The sequence below is a fragment of the Leopardus geoffroyi genome, chromosome D4 (genome assembly GCF_018350155.1).
Source record: "Leopardus geoffroyi isolate Oge1 chromosome D4, O.geoffroyi_Oge1_pat1.0, whole genome shotgun sequence".
Taxonomy (NCBI): domain Eukaryota; kingdom Metazoa; phylum Chordata; class Mammalia; order Carnivora; family Felidae; genus Leopardus; species Leopardus geoffroyi.
This window is the reverse complement of record NC_059342.1, coordinates 41,072,784-41,098,707: the sequence shown is the minus strand read 5'-3', so window position 1 is coordinate 41,098,707 and position 25,924 is coordinate 41,072,784. Positions and strand designations below refer to the sequence as shown.

General features: G+C 36.3%; 1 protein-coding gene across 11 annotated transcripts in view; it reads right to left on the bottom strand.

Annotated features, from left to right (window-relative positions):
* The window catches only part of CCDC171 (coiled-coil domain containing 171), a 312,701-nt gene that overhangs the window by 75,368 nt on the left and 211,409 nt on the right, over nt 1–25,924 (bottom strand). For 10 of the 11 annotated variants that reach the window (XM_045470282.1, XM_045470288.1, XM_045470291.1 and 7 more), the window contains 3 exons: nt 25,118–25,263; nt 22,994–23,048; nt 4,613–4,744 (listed from right to left, as the gene is read on the bottom strand). In XM_045470282.1, coding sequence (XP_045326238.1) covers nt 4,613–4,744; nt 22,994–23,048; nt 25,118–25,263 — 333 coding nt within the window. The remainder of the gene's footprint in view (nt 1–4,612; nt 4,745–22,993; nt 23,049–25,117; nt 25,264–25,924) is intronic. The other variant, XM_045470289.1, reaches the window with a different exon arrangement.

Here is a 25,924-nt window from a genome sequence, read left to right as displayed (position 1 = left end):
CTATCAAAGCCTTCGAATGTGCGTAACCTTAGAGGCAGCAACCCCACGCATTCATCCTAAAGAATTATGCAACAGCGAACAAAACCAAGTTCCTGGCCTCATGCAGCTTTCGTGTTAGTGGACAGCTAATAGACGCTGAGCGTTTACAATGCACCTGTCACTATTCTGAGCACTTTATATGCTAACCCATTTCATCATCACACCAACATTAGGAGTTAGAAATTTTTGTTATCTTCACTTCACAGATGAAGGCCAAAATACACAGTAAGTAAGTAAAAAGTAAGTAACTTTTCCAGTTAGCCTCTTTTGCATTCTATCCTCTCCGCTATTTTCTCATAAATGAAACTGTATTCTACAGACAGACCCTTCCTTTATTCTTTTTCCCTCTTGACCATCTTAAGACGCGCACGCACACACACACACACACACACGCACACGCACACACACAGCAAGCCATGGTTTACAAAAGGCAGAAATAAAAAGCATGAATGGATCCTATTCACTGGATACGTAACCTCTAACAATTTATTGCATCTCAATAAACTTTAGCTCCTTCCTTTATAAAAGACAGAAAATCACAGCACCTATTCATACCGTTGTTGCAGGGATTAAATGAGATAGCAAATGTAAAGTGGCTAGCACAGCGACTGGTACAGAATAAGTACTCAACAAATGTCAACTATTTATATTGTTCCTTGTTGCTTATTGTTGAATGAGGGTGGAGACACAAACATTTATTACATGCCTGCTAATATTTGCCAGATAATAAATGCATTACAGGGGCACCGGGGGGGTGGGGGGGTCAGTCAGTTAAGTGTCCAACTTCGGCTCAGGTCACGATCTCAGGGTTCGTGAACTTGAGCCCTGCACTGAGCTCTCTATTCTCAGCACGGAGCCCACTTTGGATCCTCTGCCCCCTCCACTGCTCTCTCTCTCTCTCTCAAAACTAAATAAACATAAAAATATTTTTAATGCATTACATAGCTTAATTATTGAGAAAAAAATTCAAAGTATAAGATAATGAGTGATCGGTATTAATCTTTATAAAATATGGACAGCATATTTTTTATGACAAAGTCCTGTGCATTCACATTATACTGGAATTTTCAGCTACAGCTAACTTGTCTAATCTAGGTGTTTCATTTTTTTTCTGGTTGACTGATAACACTATCGTTTAGGAGATAAAAGCACAGGTAACAATAGTATGGACTTGCCATAAGAGCTCAGGCAAAGGGTTTCGTTGGAGACATGGTCTCACAGGAACATCAAGTAACATGGAAAAGTAAATAGGGAGCTGATGCTGATATTAATCAAAGTTATTTAAAGCTTTTGAAGAAACAAGGAAGAGTATATGAAGCCAATGGAAAGATAGAGAGAAAAAGATCCTAAATAACCATTCCTCCATGTAAAACACACACACCCTTAAAAGTAATGAAAACAGGGGCGCCTGGGTGGCTCAGTCGGTTGGCCATCTGACTTCGGCTCAGGTCATGATCTCACGGTCTGTGAGTTCGAGCCCCGTGTCGGGCTCTGTGCTGACAGCTCCGAGCCTGGAGCCTGCTTCGGATTCTGTGTCTCCCCTCTCTGCTCCTCCCCCACTCACGCTCGCTCTCTTTTCCCCTCTCTCTCAAAAATAAATAAAGCTTAAAAAAAAATTTTTAATGAAAAAAATAAAAAATAAAAGTAATGAAAACAAGCCACTGGTGCCAGCTTCCTCTTTATGAGGGTCCCATAGTGGCTGCAGTCATAACAGCTACCATACACTGCCTGCTCTCTTGGCTAGGCACCGTGTTCTCTACTTGACATGCATTGCCTCACTTAATGCTACTACAAGCCTGAGAAATTGGTAGGACTATGCCTTTTTTTTTTCTTCTGCGGACAATAAAATTGAAGCTAAATGCTAGCAGAGCTCAGAGACTACATTTTTCTGAACTGAATTTTCTCCCGGGGGAGAGCATAAGTCACCTGCTCTCCTGGGTCCGGCGGGGAAAGGGTAAGCCTCTTCACCATTCCCTCGTGCTCACTGTTCCTCCTTCCATTTTGGAACCTCCCATTTTGGAAGAGACAGACGGGGACAGCTCCTACTGCTCCAGTGATGGCTGTACAGGTTGGCCGAATGGTTGGACACTACCACATCCTGCACAGTGATCCTCTCCTCGGCATGATCAAAGGACACGTGCTCTCTGAACAGTCTGCCCCATCAGCACCAAGTACGAAGCCAAACGGACACTGAATCCTTAAATATGTGTGTACCACACTTAGAATAAATATACATATTTACATACTGCAAAAAGGTGAAAAGTAGTGTTCCATAATATTAGCCTGTCAAGTGGAAGCAAAATTTCTTTCTCTGTGAATTTGTCCACAATACAGCATAAACTATGACCTACATCTTACATAGATGCATAATGAATATTTTGTAAACGGAAGGAAAATCCCACTATATACATCTCAGAGGCTGTGCGCTTACCATTTAACACAGGTGTCTAGACTTTCTTCCAGTATCAGATTTTACCAGTTCAGGCTTTGCAGTCAAACGACACCTACACTTGAATTCAGGCTCCGGGCCCTGCCCCTTACTTGCTGTTGATGTGGAGCGTTACCTATTGTAGTTGTTTTTCAATTGTAAAATGCAAATGATGCCATTATTTGACATATAACACCACGTGTGACAGGTCCATTGTGAGAATTAGACAGCATGAAGTATTTAACGAACTAAGCATGATACCTCGTCCATAGTAAGTGGTCACCGACACGGTAGCTATTAATATGAAAATTTAGGTCATCAATTACTACAGAGCCTTTCTTCTCAAAGTACCTTCTCAAAGCCTACCACAATTCTGTGTGTGTGTGTCTGTCTGTCTCCCTGCCTGTGTCTGTGTGTCTGTGGAAAAAACTATTATGGCCCAAGTCACATGTTCTTGTCCGCATGGAGTACTGAACTTCAATTCATGACTAACCTGACGTGTACATCCCAGCACGTGACTGCAAAACGAGCCCAAGTGTTTAGGCATTGGCCTTGTGTGTATTTCTAGTAGAACTTGGAAGAGACAGCAGTTTGAAATATGGGTCTCTACATTTCCTTCTGGCTCTTCACTGATGTCAGAACCATAGAGAGTTCGTGCTTTTCCCCCCAAAACTGGCATTCTGAGGATCAGTCTCTTTCCAAATCACTAAAATCTACAGTTTGGGGGAAGTCTTTATTTGTGAATTATGACAAGTCCTGAGCCCTCTGAGATTCTGAATCAAGATAGCCAAGTACAGGATTATTTTATGGCCACTAGAAAAATCTCAAATCATATTGTATTTGTGGTTGCAATGAATTCATAAATAACGGTAATCAAATTTAAAATGTACATCTTAATCTTGTACTAAATAATGGTATGGTATTCCAGCCTATAACTGAAAATAAAAACATTTTATGCTTAGTTTTAAATCACGTATATATTTTAAATATATTGGTGGACAACCTAATGAAAGAAATGAGCATTCTTTCTTTGTAAAGCATTAATTTGGGCACTAATAACAAATTAAATTAGGGTATGGAGCATGGAGAAAAAAATTACCAGAGCCCCACTTGGACTGATATTAATTTTGTACAAAATTAAAATTCCACAGAGTCATACACTAAAGAAGGATGAAGTTCATTTTAAACCTCAAAATGCGAAACAGAAACTGAGTTTTAAGAGATATTTCTCTCTTCAATACACTGAAAATTCTAGAATGCTACTGAACAAGAACAGCCTCTTTTGAAATATCAGGCTTCCTACAGTTTACACAATGTTGATAGGCTTTTCTAATAAAGGCATTGGGCATTAAAAGGCAAATAAAGCACGTACCGAATTTTGTTCCGTCCAACTAAAAAACTGTCCTAACCCTCAGGAAAAAAAAAAAAAAATGCCCACAATAACACAATAGTAACCTTGATTAGAAAGATTCCTGCAGCATCTGAAAAGGAGTATGCTCTGGAAAAAAATTTCTTTATTAAGTTGATTTTACAATTATTTGAGGTTTCAGGATTTGGTACTTTGAGTTTTATAAATGAAATAACCCAATCTGCACATATTATTATGTCGTTCATTAAAACTAAAAATCAAGGGGAAATGCTCCTCAGTGCAAAAAGTCCAGTAAGGTTCTACATCTGCTTAAATTAAATTGCTACCTAAGAAATATTGGCTATACTTTGGAATTAACATTGAAAATTTTCAAATATCTCTCCTGATAATTTTCTCTACAGTGATTTATTTAAAACAATAAGAGCTACAAATTGAGACTAGCTTAAAGAGATAACAGCCTAGTGTCTTATTGTCCTCTGCTGACAGGAAAGCGTGTTCTTTACATACTGTACTTAGCTATAAAACACACATTTTTCCTTGGTAAAAAAAAAAAAAAAATACTTTTCTGGCTTACTTAACAGGCTATTTTGAGGCTTTAAAGAAAAAAACACACAATTATTTGTGAAATAGGGTTACACGGTAGAAGAAAAATTAAGAAGAATTATTTGCATCTCCTTTAAGTTATTCACGATACTTTGAGGCTTTCCTTCTCTCCAGTTAGTGCAATTTATTTTTCTATGCGTCTCAGTAGCAAACAATGTTATTTAGACTCTAACCTGGCATGCTACAACCTCTGGCCCGCCCTTGAGCCCCTCCATTGCAAAGGTCTCCAGGTGCAGTTTGGGTAGCTGCAGGGTGAAGTCATTCCTACTTGCCGCAGTCCGTGACAGCGAGATCTGATCTCTGACCTAAAGGGAAAAAAACAGCATCAATGGTAATTCCCCTTCAGACACATTAACTGGGATGAACTGGGTCCCCTTGAGCCCACTGAGTGGACTTGCATTGATCGCTGGACCTGAAATCCATGAATAAATTTAGGACTAATTGATTTTTCGTTGCAAATAAATCTCTAATTCAGAGTGCTGGGGGAGAATGTTAAGAAGAAAAAGCATCCTCCTGCTTGAAATGAGGGAGGGAAGACGAGTCACTGGAGCTCTTCTGATCAAGAGGTTTTGAATTATTTTTTCACCGTTCCACCCTCAAAAGAAAAAAGAAAGGAGGAAAAAAACATCCACAAAATCGAAAACAAACAGCAATCTCCTAATTATTATCATTTTTTAAATAACATGTTTAATTTAACTGGTATTAACTGATACATATTAGACAAGACAGTTATTTGGTACTGGTCTTTGAAAAGAAAACTTCAATAATATGTACCCTGGAATAAAAACAAATATACTCAACACACAAGGAGACTTAAAAATATACCAGTCAGAGGTTTATTTGCCCATTTTCTTCTTAGTAAACTTGAGTCTTAGCGACTAAAGACATATAAACCAACTCAGTCACGCAACTTCTAAATAAGATAATGAATGAAATCAGTGGTATTTGTACTATATTTTAAGTATTCGGAAAGGCAACAATACAAACATCACAGATACAGGAGAAACACCAATTCTCTAGCCAATATAGGTATCACATGCAGTTGATATTACACTGCCACCTTCTGGACAAATGAGAAACTACTCCCTATATGCTGTATATAGATAAAAGAAAATGCTCAAAAACCGGTCTGTTTTCATTTTTAATTTCCAAAGTTATTAAAAGCTTTAAAAACTCCACAGTTTAGTTTTCCATAATATCAGTGAGCTCTCATTTGTAATTATATAGTTTCATGATAGTAAGTTTCATACACAGGCATATTTTCTAACTTTCCCTATGCCTGACTTGGTTTTAAAAACGTATCTCTTTGCTACCACATATTTGATAAATATTACACAACTAGCTTAAAGCCACAGGATCAAAAGTGTTTTTTTATGAAGTAGTAAAGGTCAAGAATGGGAGAACTATAAAAATAGCACTAATTTCTCAAATAAATATATTTATATCTCTTTTACCTGAGCGACTTCAAATGTAACTTGGCGACAATATATGATAGAAAACTCTCCTTCGCTTTTCCATTCTACTTGGGAAGCTTGTAAAACCTGTTTGAGTTATTTCTTGTTTTATGAATGAACCATCATACTGCGTAGGGTCTCCTTACACCAGTAAACACACACAAACATATGATGACATCTTTAACCGTTCATGCTAATCTATGGTTATAAAACTCTTTATATTCCCAAGTTGAGCAGAAGACTTTCTGTCAATAAGTGAATGTCAAAGTGTATGCTAGAAAACATACACCGTAAGGTAATTTTTATAATGGTGTGAGTACTGTATACACAGCGGAGTCCCAATTCGGAATGTGTATTTATCTGTAACAAACATTCTCCAGAGTCTTCAGTCAGGATGAGAATGCTTTTAACTCATTTTACATTAAAAAAAATCATATTTTACAAGTATATTTTCTTTAATTTTTATAGTTTATACTTATGGATACCTTCTCCCGCTTTTTCTTTTTTGGTCACCAATGCGCACTCAGATAAAAGAAAACATTAATGTGGATTAAGGTGCTGAGAATTTATCAACATCAAACCACTGGTGTTTTGCCTTCTACCCTTCTGAACCATAGTCAATAGATCTAAATATTTTACTGCACCCTGGCCAATTCATTGTTTGATGTTTAAAAACTCACCCAGAATCAAAGAAAATTTATTAAATTTGAGCCCCCAAATGAGATACTATTAGCTTTGAAAGTCAAGTTTAACTGCGATATTGATGATTCTCTTTTTTCTGTGACAAAATTCACTAGGGAAATCCTGGAAGTCAAAGTACAAAAGCAGATTGCTAATACGGGCAAAGGGGGGAGGGGGGACCGTAAGCAATGTAGGTATAATCCACAACACGGTTCGAGCGCTGGGGGTCCTTTCACCCGATTCTTATCAGGCACCAGACATCAGCTGTGAAGCCTGACGTCCACAGGAACAGGGAGCCACGTTTCGCAGTCTCTGAATAAAGTTGCTGAACAATATTAAGCCGGGGCATTTGGCATTTAAAACTGTGACTTCTTATCAAATTAACATCTTCACGACAACATTATTTAATTTCCAAGATTAAATTCATTCTTTACATTAGATAGGTTAAAAAAAAAAACCTCAAAATGCAGTCCTTTTGATGGCATCATAACTACGACAGTATTTGAATATGCACGTTAATACATTCGTTCAGTGATACATTATGTGCTGAACGTTGACAGTGCCATCAAGAGACAGTGACTTGTGATACATCATAAATATAATATCACAAATATTTCTGCTAAATTTTAAGAGTTGTTTCCCCTTTAAAATATGCCAGAACTTTGAGAGAAGGCATCCAACACGTTCTCTGAGTATTTCTAGAAAAAGTTTTTTCTCACTCTTGAAAAAGGATTGGCTAAGAATTCCTTTATTTGAAGGGGTATGGGGAATGAAAGCATCGTGTTGAGAGAAGGCAAAACAGTGATGCCGGGCAAATAAAATTACAGCCACGCACAGCAAAAGAGCGGGAAGGGAAGGTGACCAGGAACAGGAAAACCCCAAGGGGGAAAGGAGAGACTGTTCAGAAGGAGGCAGAAGGCACGTGTGAATTTCAGCGTGTGAGCAAGGGACACTGGGAAAGAGATTCAACCCATGACAGTAAGGAATAGGAGCTTCCTGTATGGCATTAAATTGGTTCATGAAAAACATAGAACAGGCAGCCTGAGAACAAAGTAAACAAAATCAGAAAAGAGATAAGGGGGATTTCTTTGGGAAACGCTGCCCAGTGGATATGAAAGGATTCCTTTCAAATATGAGAATCTAAAATAAATTTCTTTACTGTCAAAAGAATTTTGAAGCAACAACATGAGAATAGTAAAATCACTTTTTTCCCTAACAGGAGTAGGCTCGCCTTCTAAAATACAGATTTTAGTATGGACTAAGATGAAAACAATCATTGTCGCCTGTCTGTAGATTAAATTCTAATTTCAAATTTCAAATTAATTTTAAATTATAATTTCAAAAGTCTGTCTTTAATTCTGTTTATGGCACATCATTATTCATCCTTTAATTAAGATTCTATATCCTTTTCCCCGTGATTTATTTATAGCTGTGAGTGATAAAATATATATAATAATGTTTTTCTACTTCAAAATGGGTAACAGTTCATATTTAACGTATAATGAATTTTTTCATAGAATTTCTCAATATAAATCTCATTTGTCAAATTGTATACATTTTTATTACATTCTATACAACTGTTCAACTTCATAGTATTTTGACAAAGAATAAAGAAAACATACCTACATTACTACATTCTGAGATTCTGGTTTTTAGAAAAGTGGTTTGCTTTCTCCCTTTCTTATTACATACTTTCAGAAAGCATGTATTTTGGGGCACCTGGGTGGCTCAGTCGGTTGAGTGTCCGACTTTGGCTCAGGTCATGATCTCGTGATCTGTGAGTTTGAGCCCCGCGTCGGGCTCTGTGCTGACAGCTCAAAGCCTGGAGCCTGTTTCAGATTCTGTGTCTCCCTCTCTCTCTGCCCCTCCCCTGCTCATGCTCTGTCTCTCTCTCTCTCCCTCTCTCTCTCTCTCTGTCAAAAATAAATATACATTAAAAAAAATTTTTTTAGGGGCGCCTGGGTGGCTGTCAGTTGGGCGTTCGACTTTGGCTCAGGTCATGATCCCCTGGTTTGTGGGTTTGAGCCCCACGTTGGGTTCAGTGCTGACAGCTCAGAGCCTAGAACCTGCTTCAGATTCTATGTCTCTCTCTCTCTGCCCCTCCCCCGCTTGTGCACTGTCTCTTTCTGTCTCTCAAAAATGAATAAATGTAAAAAAAAATTAAAAAAAAATTTTAGAAAGCATATATTTCTAACATATATGCTATAAGACACAAGAGAAACGAGACAGATAGAGAAAAATAAATGAAACTTTCTAAGTGAAAATGCTGTTATGAAATATATATTTAGTTTATTGTAACAATCTAGTTCCAGATTGAAGTGATTCGTAATATCCATGTTTTACTGTTCCTTTTGCTCTGATTAGCAAGCCACCAATCTGTTTTCTGATTTTCTGTACTCCTACCGTAACACCACAAAAGCTATTCCTGCTCGATATCTCAATGATGAGATTAAATTTGCCATTTTAAGAAAAACTGCTCAACTCTCAAAATGTGAAGCTGCATGTTGTATTATGCACAGCTATAAATCTCTTTGGACCTAATATTCCAAGTTAAAAATAATAATAATAAAACACTTATGGAATGTGGTACTAGCTGTGTTTTTACCAACAGGACACCAAGGAAAAGTAGTAGGATTGTAGATAGAAATTCAGACAAACTTACCACATAAAAACATATATACTATATATATAATTATATAGTATATATATAATTACATATATAGTGTGTATATGTATATATATATATGTATATATATATATATATACACACATATATATATATAATACACACACACACACACACACACACACACAATGCCTGAATCTTTAATTCTGGGGAAAGTAAGTGATATTAGCACTTTACATCATACCCTTAATCTGGCTAAAATTCTACTTACTCCAACCTAGTATGGCCTCCGTGGCTTCAAAATCAACATTCTTACCACCATCATATCCACAGAGTCTCCTGTAACACCTCTGTGTTCATGTTCTACTTTGATTCCAGCTGCCTGCCTTCTTTTGTACCACTGCTTCCTCTTCCCTTCCTTCCACCTTCACTGGCTCCGTATTGCTTTCCCTTCCCCCTTTATTCTATTTTTCATCCGACACAGAAGACCTTACACACTATTTTTCAACCTCTGCACTAGAGAGCTGTGTGTGCTTGGCACACTACAGCCTGGGAACCAAATCCAGGCCACCGCCTCTCACTGTAAATAAAGTTTTATTGAAACACATGACACCCATTCATTTACCTATTATCTTTGGCTGTTTTCCTGCGACCATGACAGAGTCAAATAGTCGAGAAAGAGACCATATGGTCCACAAAGCCTAAAATATTTACTATGTGACCCTTTACAGAAAATGTTGGCCATCCTCTGCCTTAAAGGTATAGAAGAAGGAAAGACAATATTTTTCACCATCTGTAAAGTTTTTTAAATAACCACATCTCACCAGAGAATATATGAACAATCCCTAGCAGGTCAACCTTCTATCAGTAACACAGGATGCCATTTCACAGATACTTGCTGGCTTCTTTTTTCATAAATAAGTGTTTCATAAATAAGTAAGTGTCCTATCTCCTGATCTAGTTTCAAGTTTCAGGTAGTCTAGTGTACAACTTGACTGGGTCTAACTTTCCTGGCACATAGTCTAATGCCTAATCAACATAACATTTGGTTCAACAAGTAGAATAGGCACACTGGAGAGGCTTTTGTAAAAAGAAAGAGAAGGGAGGGCATCGGCCAGAGTTAACTATATACTCTGTAATAACAGTAGCGGCAAGAAAAACGTTATGCATACAGAGGCTCGCAGTATGTGATCAAGTAAGAATGTCATTCCAAACTCACAAATTCTACAAGGCAGGAGAAAGAGAGAATAGAATAAAAAAGATAATTAGCAGTTCCAGGACTCTCATGTGTGCCTAGTGATAGAAGCAGGGATTCAAGCTCGTCAATGCAATGGAGATGACATTCACATCCTGAACAGTTACATCTAACAACAACACTGGGTTTTGTTTGTTTGTTTGTTTGTTTTTTCCTTTCCTTTGTTGTCTGGCAATCTTAGCAAAAAATGTGTAAGTTTCATAAAAGTAGTTTTGTGATAAGTAATGGAGACTATTATTTAGACATCCTTATTTTCCTCCATAGTTTCACTGGACCTGTGGGCATTCTCATTCATTCATGTTTTCTTTCTGCCACAGACTGACACTGACACACACACACACACACGCACGCACGCACGCACATACACGTTACACTGAGAGACAAGTTACCTGGGCAGCAATCATCCTTACACAATAGTCACCATTTCACACGGAAAATCCCCAAACTATGATGTCCCAAGATACATGCAACAGTTCCAGCTGTGCTCCACACCCACAGGAAGGAGAAGCAGGCACTCCATTGACAGTGCAGCAAACACACGCACTCATAATTTGAAAAGACGGAAGTGAGAAACTAGGCTTCTCTTGCTGGCAGGTTATTTCACTTAACCTACAACTCTGGAGCAGAGCCAGAACTCTCCAATGACTGCCAGCTGCTGTCACCAGAAAAGAGGGCAAATCCACCACCGCCACCACCACCCCACACGTTAATAGTCACATCCCAATTACGGATCTAAAAAATGGATCTCTTGAATCAGATTATCAAGCTGGCTACATCCCAGTTAAGGATCTGAAAAACCGAACGCTCAAAATCAAATTATGAAGCTGGAAAACAGAGTGATTTGATCACGGGCATCTTAAAAAGGCATGAGAAATCTGTGGTGTAGGTTATATCCCATAGAATGCACCCCACAAATAGATGGCTGTGACCTTGAGCTATTTAAGCAAACATAAAACCTATACCCAGAATAGAGAAATATGTTTATGAATTGTTAACAGTCCTCCACACAGAGATATTTTCTTTCCTAGGGTAAATTATTTCAGAGGATAAAGGCAGCTGCACACTGAAATTAGTTATTTAGATGTGTTTAGGCTAAAACCTGTTAAGCACATGTCCGTGACATTCTGTAGTGTCTTATCTTTACTTTGTCAAGGTTTTTAAATCCCTCTTGAGCGGGAGTACCATTTTTAGCTTGGCTAGGTCAGAATGACACTGAACAATATGAATGATGACACACAAGACAGCTATATGGACAGAGTTGTCATCAGCAAGCCAGCTGTGCTAACACCTGTAAGTCCTGCACAGCTGATCTTCAGGACCAATATCCGGAAACTAAGAATGAAGAGGAGATCAAAGATCACAAGTCACATTCAGAGAGTCAGTAACGAGTCACTAAAAATTGCGGTTTTAGAGGCATGAAATCATAGTTCAACTTTTAAAATGCTATCGGCTTTATGAATTAAAAGCTATTCTGTGGTGTTTAGATTCCTTACAAATTCACTGAAAACTAAAAATGAAAGACAACTATGTACTATTTGGGTTAACCATTTTTAAGATAAGATTATGAAATCATATTTAAAGATTTGGCAAGATAGTGTCTTCACCTGTCAGATTCTGTTTGACTCTAATCTATTCCAGAATCCACTCTAACAAAAGAAGTAATCATCCTTCTACTTCATAGGAGTCGAACCAGCTAGAAACAGGTTATAACAGGACACTTACACCCTGTAAATTTGTTGCTAGCATACCTCTCTTTCCTGGAGACATTCTTATAATCAAATCTAGGCCTTCTCCTCTAGCACTTGATTAGGCAAAATAAATACACATGCTATTTTTAGCAGTCAAATAAACAAAGGAAAATCAGCAAGACTTCCATTGAAATCTAGAGATGGCTTTAGTTTTATTTAGAGACTGGGTGATGGTAAAATTTGACTCATTCAACAAACATTCATTAAGTGCCTACTGGGTACCAGGCGCCTTGATAGATGCTGAGCATATAAAAATTAAGGAGACAGAGTTCCATCCCTCAAGGACTTCAAACTCTCGTGGCATAATTAATCTCTCAAAATGCATTTGCTAGCCTCCCATTTATCTATAATGTCTTGTTTCTCCTATCAATTGCTACACTGCCTTCTTTCTTTGCCAGTGAGTATTACATTAATCAATCTCAAACCTTTATCTTTAGCCTGACTTTTTCCCTGCGGTCCAGACTCACATATCCTGCTGATCACTCCACATTACCTTAAACTTGGGTATTTCCAAAACAAAACGCATCATTATCTCCCTTCTTCTCCTTACCAAAAAAAAAAAAAAAAAAAAAAAAAGCCTGCTCCTCTTTTTGTACTCCCAACATCAGTCGATCTCACTGCCATACTGGGAGTTACCCTCCGTTGCCTTCTCATCTTCATTTGTCATTTTACTAAGTAAGGTTCACATCCTTTTCTCTGACACCACCCATCCTCACTACCCTGGTCCAAACCTTCTCCTGCTTTCACTGAGCCTAGACCCATGGCTCTTAAAACCATTTCATTACGATATCCAGTCTGCAAATATGCCTTCCAGAACCCAGATTCAATAAGAAACCTGACCACATTCATCCCTAGCGTAAACCCTGGTTTACTCCCACTGCCTCCATGATAAAGATCCAAGGTCTTAGATGGGCAAAAAAAAAAAAAAAAAAACAACGAACAAAAGAAGAGTTCTGCTATGACCTGGCTTCCAAGTGCCTCATTCGGACTCATCTCTTGCATTCTCCTTGCACTCACTGCTGAACGGAGGATGTCTGGCTATTCGTGCCACCATGAACTTGCACACGCTATTCTCTCTGCTGGAATGCCTTTCCCGTCTTCCCTCACACTTCAGCCCCATCAGGGCATTCATTCTTTTCTAGGAAACCTCCAGCCAACCCGTGAGTTTTCTAGGTATGCATCATAGATGAATAACTATCTAAATGGATGTCGAACTGCATCTTACGGATCCGTGTTTACCATGGTATACTGCAATTATGTGTCTCTGCCTTGAGGGAAAGGACTAAGCTATATGTATATATATATATATATATATATATATATATATATATATATGTATATATACACACATACATATATATGTATGTATACATACATATGTACATATATACATATGTATATATACATACATATATGTATAAATATATGTATATGTGTATATATACACATATGTGTGTGTGTATATATATAATTTTTGGTTGTTTGTTTCCCCCAAAACTGGTACAGCTCCAGAATATAATACACATTTAAAAAGCATTTGTCGAACTCAACAATTCACATTAAATATTGTGTTTTATGATGGATTAGAGGTTTTAAGTAACTTTACTATAGAAAGGAATCTAAAAGAACATCAGCAAAAATTCCTGTGGCTTCCTAGTTATTGTTTCAGTGTCATTTCAGCCCGATAAATTTACAGGGTTTATAGATGCAAGGTCTTCTAGAGCCTTCTGAGGCTTCCGGATTGTGACTTCCTGTTTTATCTTTCAGACATTTTACTGAAAAGGCAGCTAATACTTCTGAGTAAATGGTCAGAGGTACCTTTAAAGTTCATAGGCTACTGCAATCATATACAGGAAACACTGTAGTTAATCGTTCCGAACTCATAGGATTCAAGCAATCTCTGTAAGTCTCAAGAATCCAGCCATTCTGCTAAGTTGACAATAATAAAAAATGACTCCAAAAAAAGTTCATTCTTCTCTACATTCCAATTTTACCTAAATTTACTTACTTTTACTCCCTGCTATAGTATAAACCAAGACATCTCTCTGTTAAGCACTTGGTTATCACCCAATAAATATTTACTTTTCTCATACCTAACCCTAAATAATTCAGATATTATCCTGTACATCCACTCATTACCTTATCCTGAACGTTATTTTAAATATAATTATTGTACTTTCTTTTTCTCAAAATAGAAATACTTAAGCATGTTTGGAGAGCCTCTTAATGTAAAGAAGAAATCAATTCCTGGGAGTCTTTGTTATCAGTAATATTAGAAACCTACTGGTAAAGTCATTAGGAAAACAAAAGTATATGACTTTAGGGAATGATGTTAGCAAAAATGGTGGAATAAGGAATTCCAAAAACCAGTTCCTACACAAAAACAATGAATGCACTGACAAAATTTGTCAGAATCAACTTTTGCAGAACTCTAGAAACTAACTGAAACTTTATAGAAACCACACGAAAGCTTAATCAAGAAAAAGAAAAAAAAAAAACCCTGAATCTCTGTATGTAAGGAAATCTTTGTTGATACACCAGCAGAGCACTAAGTTAACAGAACAGTGATTTCAGTGGCCCTACCTGATGAAGAATACAGACTTTACACAGAGATGAAAAATAAAGCTCACAGAACACAATATTGTCATAATATTGTATGGTGACAGAGGGTGACCACTTAACATGGTGAACACTAAGTAACGTACAGAATTGTCAAATCACTATGTTGCGTGCCTGAACCTGATATAACATTGTCTGTCAGCTATGCTTCAATAATAAATATTTTCTAAAGAAAAGAATACAAACAGGGGCGCCTGGGTGGCGCAGTCGGTTAAGCGTCCAACTTCAGCCAGGTCACGATCTCGCGGTCCGTGAGTTCGAGCCCCGCGTCAGGCTCTGGGCTGATGGCTCAGAGCCTGGAGCCTGTTTCCGATTCTGTGTCTCCCTCTCTCTCTGCCCCTCCCCCGTTCATGCTCTGTCTTTCTCTGTCCCAAAAATAAATAAACGTTGAAAAAAAAAAGAAAAGAATACAAACTTAAAAAAATTAGTTCAGTAAAGTCACTGACCAAACAAAAACCACCACAGTAAACAGAAGCAACTAACACCGGGGATGGAAGAGAATCTGATTTCCAGAGTTGCCACATTGCACTATTCAAAATATCCACTTTTCAACAAGAAATTATGAAGTTTTCAACGAAATAAGAAAGTCTAGCCCATACACAATAAAAACAGAAACTAATGGGAACTGTCCCCGAGGAAGCCTCAACATTGGATTTATCACACGATGACTTTAAATCAATTATTTCAAATATGCTTAAAGTGCTAAGGGAAACCATATACAAAAAAACAAAGGAAACTATAAGAACAATGTCTTCCAAAATAGAAAATACAAACACAGAGATAGAAAGTATAAAAGGGAACCAAATAGAAATTTCAGAGTTGACACATTCAAAGTGTTTAATGGGGTGGCGGGGGCGGGGGGGGGATTATCAACCAAGAATTCTATATCCAACAAAAATACTCTTTAAAAATGAAAGAGAAATTATCCAAGATAAACAAAAGCTGAGGGTGTTCATCACCACTAGACCTGCCTTAGGAGAAACCCTAAAAGGAGTTTTTCAGCCTGAAATGAAAAAACACCAGACAGCAATTCCAATCCACATGAAGAAATAAAGAGCGCTCATATAAAAAATTGCATGGGTATATATAAAAGTCAGTAATAATGTATTATTTATTTGTAACTCCTCTTTTTTTCCCATGTTATTTAAAAGACAACTACATAAAACAATAATAATAAACTATGTTGATGGGCACACAATATATAAAGATGTAATTTGTGACATTAACAACATAAGGGGAGGATGGAGCTACATAGGGCCAAGGTTTTCATATACTACTGAAACTAAGGTTATTAATTCAAAGTAGACTGCTAAGAATTAAGATATTAATTGTAATCTCCAAGGCCACCACTAAGAAAATAACTAAAAATATATAGCAAAACAAGAGAGAAGGAAAACAAATGTTATACTGCAAAACATCTATCTATCACACAATAAAAGGGAGGGGACTAAAACAGAAATTGAGGAATATAGATATAAGACATATAGAAAAAAAGGAAAATGACAGAAGTCTTTCCATATCACTAATCATATTAAATGTAAGTTGATTAAACTCTCCAATTAAAAGTCAAAGATTGGCAGACTGTGTTAAAAAAAAGATTAATTATAGGGGCGCCTGGGTGGCTCAGTCAGTTAAGTGACTTCAGCTTAGGTCATGACCTCATGGTTTGTGAGTTCAAGCCCTGCGTCAGGCTCTGTGCTGACAAGCTTGGAGCCTGGAGCCTGCTTCGGATTCTGTGTCTCCCTCTCTCTCTGCCCCTCCCGCTCTGTCTCTGTCTCTCTCAAAAATAAAATAAAACATTAAAAAAATTTTTTTAAATGATTAATTATATGTTGTATACAAGAGGTATCTTAGACACAAAGACACAGATAAATTGAAAGTAGAAGGATATGGGTGCCTGGGTGGCTTGGGTGGCTCAGGTGGTTGAGCATCCAACTTTTGGCTTCAGTTCAGGTCATGATCTCAGTTTGTGAGATCAAGCTCCACGTCAGGTTCTGTGCTGACATTGTGAAGCTTGCTTGGGATTTTCTCTCTCCTTCTCTCTCTGTTCCTCCTGTACACACACATGCATGTGCATGCTCTCTCTCTCTCTCTCTCTCAAAACAAATAAACTTAAAAAAAAAAGAAATTAGAAGGATAGAAAAAAGATATTCCATGCAAACAGTAACCAAAAGAGAGCTGGAACAGCTATACTAACATACACAACACACTTTAAGACAAAAAATGTTACAAGAGACAAAAAAAAATCTATGATAATAAAAAAATCAATCCACCAAGTAGATACAACAATTTCCAGATATATATGCACCTGGCAACAGAATCTCAGTGAAATCTCAGTGAAAGCAGAGCTCACACAAAAATTTTTACTTGCAAATACCTACATTAAAAAAGAAGATCTCAAGTCAATAACCTCTTTTACCTGAGGGACATAGAAAGAGAAGAGCAAACTAAGCCCAAACTAAACCAAAGAAAGAAATAATAAAGAATGGTGTAGAGATAATAGAGAATAGAAAAATAACAGAGCACATCAAGAAAACCAAATCTGATTCCTTGGCAAGGTCAACAACTTCGACAAACTTTAACTAGCCTTGCCAAGAAGAAAAGATTAATTAATTACTATAATCAGGAATAAGTGTGAGGACATTACTAGTGACCTTACAGAAATAAAAAACAATACTAAGAAAATGAACAATGTCAACAAATGAGGTAACCTAGATGAACCAAACAAATTCCTGGAAACACATAAAGTACCAAAACAGACTAAAAAAGAAGCAGAAAATCTGAATACATCTATTCCAAGGAAAAAGAATGAATACGTAAGTAAAAACCTTCCAATAACAAAAATCCCAGGACTAGATAGTTTCATTGGTAAACTTTACCAAATGTTTAAAAAATTAACACCAATCCTTCTCAAACTCTCCCCCAAAAAAATTGAAGGGGAAGGGACACTTCCTAACTCATTCTATGAGGCCAGCATTACTCTGATACCAAAGCCAGACAAAGATATCACCAGAAAACTATAGACCAATATCCCTTATGAACATAGATGCAAAAATCCTCAAAAATAAATACTGGCAAACCAAATCTAGCAACATATTCAAACAACTACACATGATAACCAAGTGATATTTATAACAGGAATGCAAGCATGGTTCAACATACATAAATCAATCTATGAAGTACCCAACATTAATAGAATGAAGGTTGAAAATAAAGATCATTACTTTTGATGTAGAAAGAGCATTTGACAAAACCCAACAACCTTTTATAAGAAAAATTCAAAAAACTAGGAACAGAAAAGAACTTCCTCAATCTGATAAAGCACATGATCCTAATATCATACTTAATGGTGTAAGTCCAAAAGCTTTCCCCCTAAGATTAGGAAGAATGCAAAGATATCTGTTGTCATCTCACTGCTAGAACTCGAAGTCCTAAGCAGGAAATTAGGCAAAAACAAAAATAACAACAATAACAACAAATAAACAAAAAACAATAAAATCAAGGCATCCAAACCAGAAAGAATAAATATCTTTATTTGTAGATGACATGATCTCATATAGAGAAATCCTAAAGAACCCTCAAAAGAAATTATTAGAGCTAAAAAATTCAGCCAAGTTGCAAGATACAAAAGCAACATATAAAAATCACTCATATTTCTAAATGCGAATAATTAGGAACCAATAAATTAAGAAAATACAATAGTATAAAGAATAAAATACTTAAAAATAAATTTAAGCAAGAAGGCGAAAAACTTGTACACTGAAAACTACAAAACACTGTTGAAAATAATTAGAGAAGATCTAAATAAATGGAAAGGCATCCCACGTCATGGATTGCAAAACTTAATGTTAAGAAGGAAGTACTGGGGCGCCTGGGTGGCGCAGTCGGTTAAGTGTCCGACTTCAGCCAGGTCATGATCTCGCGGTTCGTGAGTTCGAGCCCCGCGACGGGCTCTGGGCTGATGGCTCAGAGCCTGGAGCCTGTTTCAGATTCTGTGTCTCCCTCTCTCTCTGACCCTTCCCCGTTCATGCTCTGTCTCTCTCTGTCCCAAAAATAAATAAACGTTGAAAAAAAAAATTTTTTTTAAGAAGGAAGTACTATCAAAATTCAAATTGTCCTCTTCAGAAACGGACAAGCTGATTCTAAAATTCATATGTAATTACAAGGAATCCTGAAAAGCCAAAACAAATCCTGAAAGAAAAACCCAAAGTTGGAAGACTCACATTTCTTAATTTCAAAATTTACTACAAAGCCACAGTGATCAAAACAGTGTGGTAGATCAATGGAACAGAATTGAGAGTCCAGAAATAAAAGAAAACATCTATAGTCAATAGATTTTCAACACAGGTACTGAGATCATTGAATGGGAGAATTAGAAGTCTTTTTAACAAATGCTGTAGGAATAACTCAAGTTTGGTCTTTGTATTACACCAGTATAAAAATTAACTCAACATGGACCAAAGCCTAAATATAAGAGTTAATAGAAAGTGTAACTCCAAAGTTTGTAGTTTAAACTCCAGAGAATTTAACACTATAAAACTCTTTGGAAAAAACACAGGGAAAAATCTTCATGATCTTGGATATGACAAAGAATGTATTCTTAGATAAGAATCCAAAAACATGGGGCGCCTGGGTGGCGCAGTCGGTTAAGCTTCTGACTTCAGCCAGGTCACGATCTCGCGGTCCGTGAGTTTGAGCCCCGCGTCGGGCTCTGGGCTGATGCCTCAGAGCCTGGAGCCTGTTTCCGATTCTGTGTCTCCCTCTCTCTCTGCCCCTCCCCCGTTCATGCTCTGTCTCTCTCTGTCCCAAAAATAAATAAACGTTGAAAAAAAAAAATTAAAAAAAAAAAAAAAAAAAGAATCCAAAAACATGATCTGCAAAAGAAAAAAAACGGACTTCATCAAAATTTAAAAACTTTTTTGAGGGGCGCCTGGGTGGCGCAGTCGGTTAAGCGCCCGACTTCAGCCAGGTCACGATCTCGCGGTCTGTGAGTTCGAGCCCCGCGTCAGGCTCTGGGCTGATGGCTCAGAGCCTGGAGCCTGTTTCCGATTCTGTGTCTCCCTCTCTCTCTGACCCTCCCCCGTTCATGCTCTGTCTCTCTCTGTCCCAAAAATAAATAAACGTTGAAAAAAAAAAAAACAAAAAAAAAAAAAACAAAAAAAAACTTTTTTGGAGTGCCTGGGTGGCTCAGTCGGTTAAGTGTCTGACTTCGGCTCAGGTCATAATCTCATGGTTCGTGAGTTCAAGCCCCACATCGGGCTCTGTGCTGACAGTTCAGAGCCTGGAGCCTGATTCGGATTCTGTGTCTCCCTCTCTCTCTGCCTCTCCCACGCTCATACTCTGACCTGTCTCTCAAAAATAAATAAACATTGAAAAATAATTTTTAAATAATAATAAAAATAAAAAACTTTTTCATCAAAGGACACTATCAAGAAAGTAAAAAGACATCCTATGGAATGGAATAAGAAGGTATAGGAGTGACTGCTTAATTTGTCTGGATTTCTTTTTGTGGTGATAAAAATATTCTGAAAACAGAGTTGTGATAGTTGCACAACACTATAAATGCATTGGAAGCCACGGAATTGTACATTTTAAAATGGTTAAAATGGTTACTTTTTTTTAATTCAATACTTCTGGTTTTTTCCCAAACATCTGAGAGCTCAACTAAATAGAGAAGTGTGTACATCAAAAATGTACCTCATGGAAAGTTGTGATTTTGTTTTCTTTTGTTATTTTTCTTAACCCAATAACCGGAAATTAGCCCCTAAAAAGTTTCTTAATAAAAAGTTAACTTCTGGCCTACATTAAAAAGTCACAATACATACATACATATATTTACATGAAATTAAAATAAAACATCTGTTTCTTTGAAATAAGGTATATGCTTTCAAATGAAAATGACTGGCCTTCCTATTAAATACTAGTATCCGTCCCAAATGGAATTTTAAAATTAATATCCACTCAACTGCTTTGTATAATACAGTTTCAGGATTTGAAAAGTTGAATGTAATGTATCAAGTTTAAAAAATAACAAATATTGGGGCACCTGGGTGGCTCAATCAGTTGAGGATCGGACTCTTGATTTTGGTTCAGGTCATGATTTCACGGTTCATCCGTTCGAGCCCCACATGGGGCTCTGTGCTGCGCAGAGCCTGCTTCAGATCCTCTGTCTCCCTCTCTCTCTGCCCCTCACCTGCTTATGTGTACTCTCTCTCTCTCAAAAATAAATAAATGTTAAAAAAAAGAGAAATATAAATAGCTACGCTATTTTGGCTATGTACAGTAAACTACTCTGAAGAGTTTGGATGTAACCACAACCATTTTAACCATGAAAGAGCCCAGACCCTCCTTTTGTACCACTCCCAGTTTCTCCAAGGTGGCAAAATGCCTCTGGACAGACCGAAGGGGCCACAAAAATAAACTTGCAAAAGCTGGCATGAGGACAGCGGGCAACACCAGTGGGCTGGCATGAGCGATTCTCTGGGCCACTTCTTTAGCATCCTTTCATTCACACCTAAACTTCATAGAACAGAGAATTAGCCCAACCATCAATTAGCCTTCCCTACATTTTTACTTCAAGCTTGAAAAGTAATTGATAATTTAAAAACCACTATGTAAATAGAAATTTCCAGAGACATCAAGTAAAATAATTAACTAAATCTGAAGGGGAAAAAAGCTATAACCAAAAATAAATCTACAGCAGTTCTAGGCCAATTCTATAGATATCTTTCTTTCCATATGACACACAAAACCCAAAAGATGAACTGCAACTGAAGAACTGCATGAGTATAATTGTCCTATTGCAGTCTTGATCGTATTTAAAATATGTATTTTGCCACCCTCACAATGAAAGGGTAAGGTACAACATTTATGTTCCATACTGATGATGGTTTTTCTCTGATGTCAAAGTCCACTCCTCACTGTAGATGCCACCCAACATTTGTTTCCCTCTAGCTGGGAAAATGAACAAACAATTCAAGGCAACATCAACTATATAAAAAGTTGTGCTATATGTATGACATGACCGATTTCTCCTTTCAAAGATTTCACCAAGTACAAAAAAAATCTAACCAAAGATGTCTTTTTTTCCTACAAATCAAATTTCAGATTTCTAGCATATATGGATTTGATGTATCTATGTCTAAACTAAACTTTTTTAAATGGTGAGAGGGACAAATCACAGTTTCAAACAATACTACTTTAAAACATAGCATTCAGAATATTAGATTTTTTTGAAAGTGCTTTGGGTGATATGAAATAATGCTAATCACTTTCAATATCTAAAGGAATACACAGGCCTAGTTTTTTCCACAAGGTTAAAGTGTATGAAGTATTAGTTTGCTAATGTTTATTTAATATCTCCTTAAAAAGATTTGTTTTGGGGTATTTTTAAGTGATTTCCGAACTATATTATATAATAAATTTAATTCCAAGAATTATTCTAAATATGATTCATTCATGAATTCCATATATCTTAAAAGTACTAGGTAATTATATTTCCAAGAAATTGTCTATTAGACAATAACATTAATAACATAATAACATAATTAATAATAACATAAATAACATTTCTCTAATGAAAATGTTTAAATAATGAAATAATGAACACATCTTTCAATCTGGAATGTTAACAAAAAACAGAGTTAATATAAGTTCTTAGTAATATCATAACATCCTTAAACACTACTCATCATTACAAATTAAAAGCTAACTTAACACATTTTGTAAGAAGGAAAATTACAACTTGAAAAGTACTGCCAGATACATATCATTATGCCTCCTCTATGTATACACACATAGGATGGTAGGTTTGAGAGCGGTAAGAGGTTAGACAGTGTGGTCAAACATTTTATCATTATGAGACATGTAAGAATCATAATGACCTCTGGTTCAGTCAGCAAAGACCACCAATAACTCAAGTGCAATTATACCAGTTTGGGGAAACCACTATTTCCATAGTTTTAGCAAGGACATAGGTAAATTCTGAAGAAAGTTATGCAATACAGCATTGTATAATACAAGTTGTTAGTCATTTGGAAGGACCTTTTCGTGAATTTATTTTCTAAGAAAGTTACAAAATTAATTAAAGTATCTTGAGGTTAATAAAACTGATAACTAGGAAAACAATGTCATAACACAAGTTGAACAATATTGAAGAAAAATTATACTACCTTATGAAGCATATTTTCTACTGTTCTCATATGATTGGCAACACATTCTTTGTCTCTAGAAAATAAATTAAAATTAGGTATTAGTAACGCCCAGGCCTTACAGCAACTGTTACACATTGTAGGATAAGTCACTATTATTGAAAAACATGGGTTGGTTATTATTGCACTCTTTCTAAAAGTGCAAAATCCAACCATATTCACTTGTATATTTCCACATTTAACCCTTACCTTTAGTTATATTGCCTGCCATAAATTAGAGGGGGGAAAAATCTTAAGGATATCCTCAAAGTGGAAAAAAAAAAAAGAGTGAAAAAAGGAAGAGAAAAGAAACCATGATTACATTATTGGTTTAAAATGTGCTAGAAAGGCTGAACTTTTATTCTTTTGATTTCTAATGAAGGAGATTTTAAAAATCATAGTGGTGGAGATATATCATGAATGGCCATATTATGCAAAATAATATTTTCCTTTCTACATAGGCTCTTTGTGTTACAATAATTGCACAAAAACCCTCTTCTATGACCTTGACCAGAAACATGTAAAGTTACTAGTTTCTTCTAACAGCTCTGTAGATTGAATTTAGCCTTAATAATGAAATAAAAAGTTTAGATGTACAGAATAGGGAATATAATCAATATTGGAAGAATATTTTTAGTGAGTGATAGTTTTATCATGGTGATGACTTCACAGTGTATACAAAAGTTGAATCACTATGTTGTATACCTGAATATAATATTGAATGCCAACTACACGTCAATATAAATACAATTAAATTAAAAGTTTGGATGAAAATGCTGAAGACAAAATTTAATGGTAATTTATAAATTGAAAATGTATGAGCTCTCCAAATTTCAAATTAACTTTCTTTTGTGTTACAAGGACATGTGATCATGGTCACAGATCACAGACATTACAGAGCTTTACAATTTTCCAAAGAACTACTGGTGGGTATTCAAACCTAGCAATATTTTGATCTTGTGTAAACTCATTTTTTCATTATGTGTGAGCAATTTCCCAAGCCCAATGGCAAAGCTGTAGATATCCTAGAGGGCAGATTCCCTGTTTTGTGATTTAGTTTACAGACTACATTCATATTTCACAATATTTGATGCTTAACAAGAGTCTGTCTCAAAAAAATTTTAATTTATATATATATATATATACACACATATATATACACACATATGTATACACACACATACATGTATATATGTTTATATGTATATATATACATACATACACGTATGTATATATATATATGTATATATACACACACACACACACACACATATACATATATATGTAATTACAGGAGTCCAGAATTCCAAATTCAGAAAACACCGAGTTTATTAAAATTAGATGTTTCTTTAATCCATAAATAGATTCTCTTTAAGCCATGCTGTTGTACAAATGGCTGTCCTAAAGTATTCCATGAAATTTGATGTGAGGAACAAATAAAAATACCCAAGAGAATTGTTCAACTTGAACTTCAGAGTGTATGTCAACTTGATTACCTGGTAAAAGGAAAACCACTTTCATCACATTTACATAGATGCCCACTCTAAAAACAGTATTTTTTTTCTGTTGGACATATTAGAATATACAGCTATAAAATTAAGTGACTTTTTCATGATCAATGTGTTTTATTGCACTTAAGAAGATGCTATGATATATATGTTGATTATATATTAACATTTTTTATGGAACTATGACTTGCAATATTGGTATATTATATGCCGAGCAAAATTTGGGGGGCAATGGGGCAGAAGGGAATGGGGAATATGTGATAGAAGGAACTACGAAAAACTTTTGAATAAAGTGTATTCCATTTCATATTAATGAAATCATGGTTTCAAACTTGTAACAGTACAACAGAGCCCAAAATACACATAATTAGAGGTTATATAGAACCTTATACTTTTCTGAGGTTTCTCAATAAAATATACAGTTAGCATGTTGAGTTAAGAGTTTTCTTTTTTGAGGATATATCAGAGAATTTCAAAGAGAGACAGCTGTACTTTTGTTTTCTAACACTGTATTATCCAGGGCTAAAACCCGGAGCATGAAAGTAAGAATTGATCTTTTGTCTGTTTTAAGTGATCTCCCCAAGGTCCGAATGCTCACTTGGCTGCCATGCGGAGGGCACTCTCTGCATCGTGGATGTTCTCCTCCAGTCGACGCTTGTCCTGCTCCAGCTGGGTAAGATGTCTATTGAGCTGACGCAGAGATTGATCTTTTCTTCTCAGCTCCATCTTTGCCTCGGAGAGACTCTGCAAGCAGACAGAAAACAGAGTTACTTGTCAGCCCTGATAATTAACTTCAATTTATGCCATAGGCTATTAAACAAAGAAGGATACAGACTGACTGAGAAGTAGACTTGGGTCATTACACATCAAGGTTTAACAAATTTTCTGCAAAAATTTTACATACTTACTAATTAGAAATGATAGATCCGAGAAGATTTTGAAAAATGTTTAGCTACAAAATACAACTCTATTTTATTTTTTTCAAATACCATAAGGCAAATACATCTTATTCTTACAAAAAAACATCTGATTATAAAAACCTCAAGTAGCATTTTCTTTGAATGATGACAAAATAAAGATTTTCAGGGGAGAAAGCACATGAAATTTAGAGTCTGTGTAAAACAAGAACTATCATAAGCCCAAAGTGTGTTTGTGAGCGAGGGGAAAGTGGGTTAGGACACCTACATGAGAAGGGGGAACCCAAGATTTAAAAGTACCACCACTTTACTTATAAATATATCCAGAACAGGTGACTATGGGCATCTCAGGGAACAAACAAACTGGACTCCAAAATAAAACTCCCTTACTTCCCATTAAATAACTCTCATGTCAAACATAGCCACACAAATGCAATCAACATGTTTCATCTAACAGAGAAAGTTGCAAATAATACTTGCATTCAGAA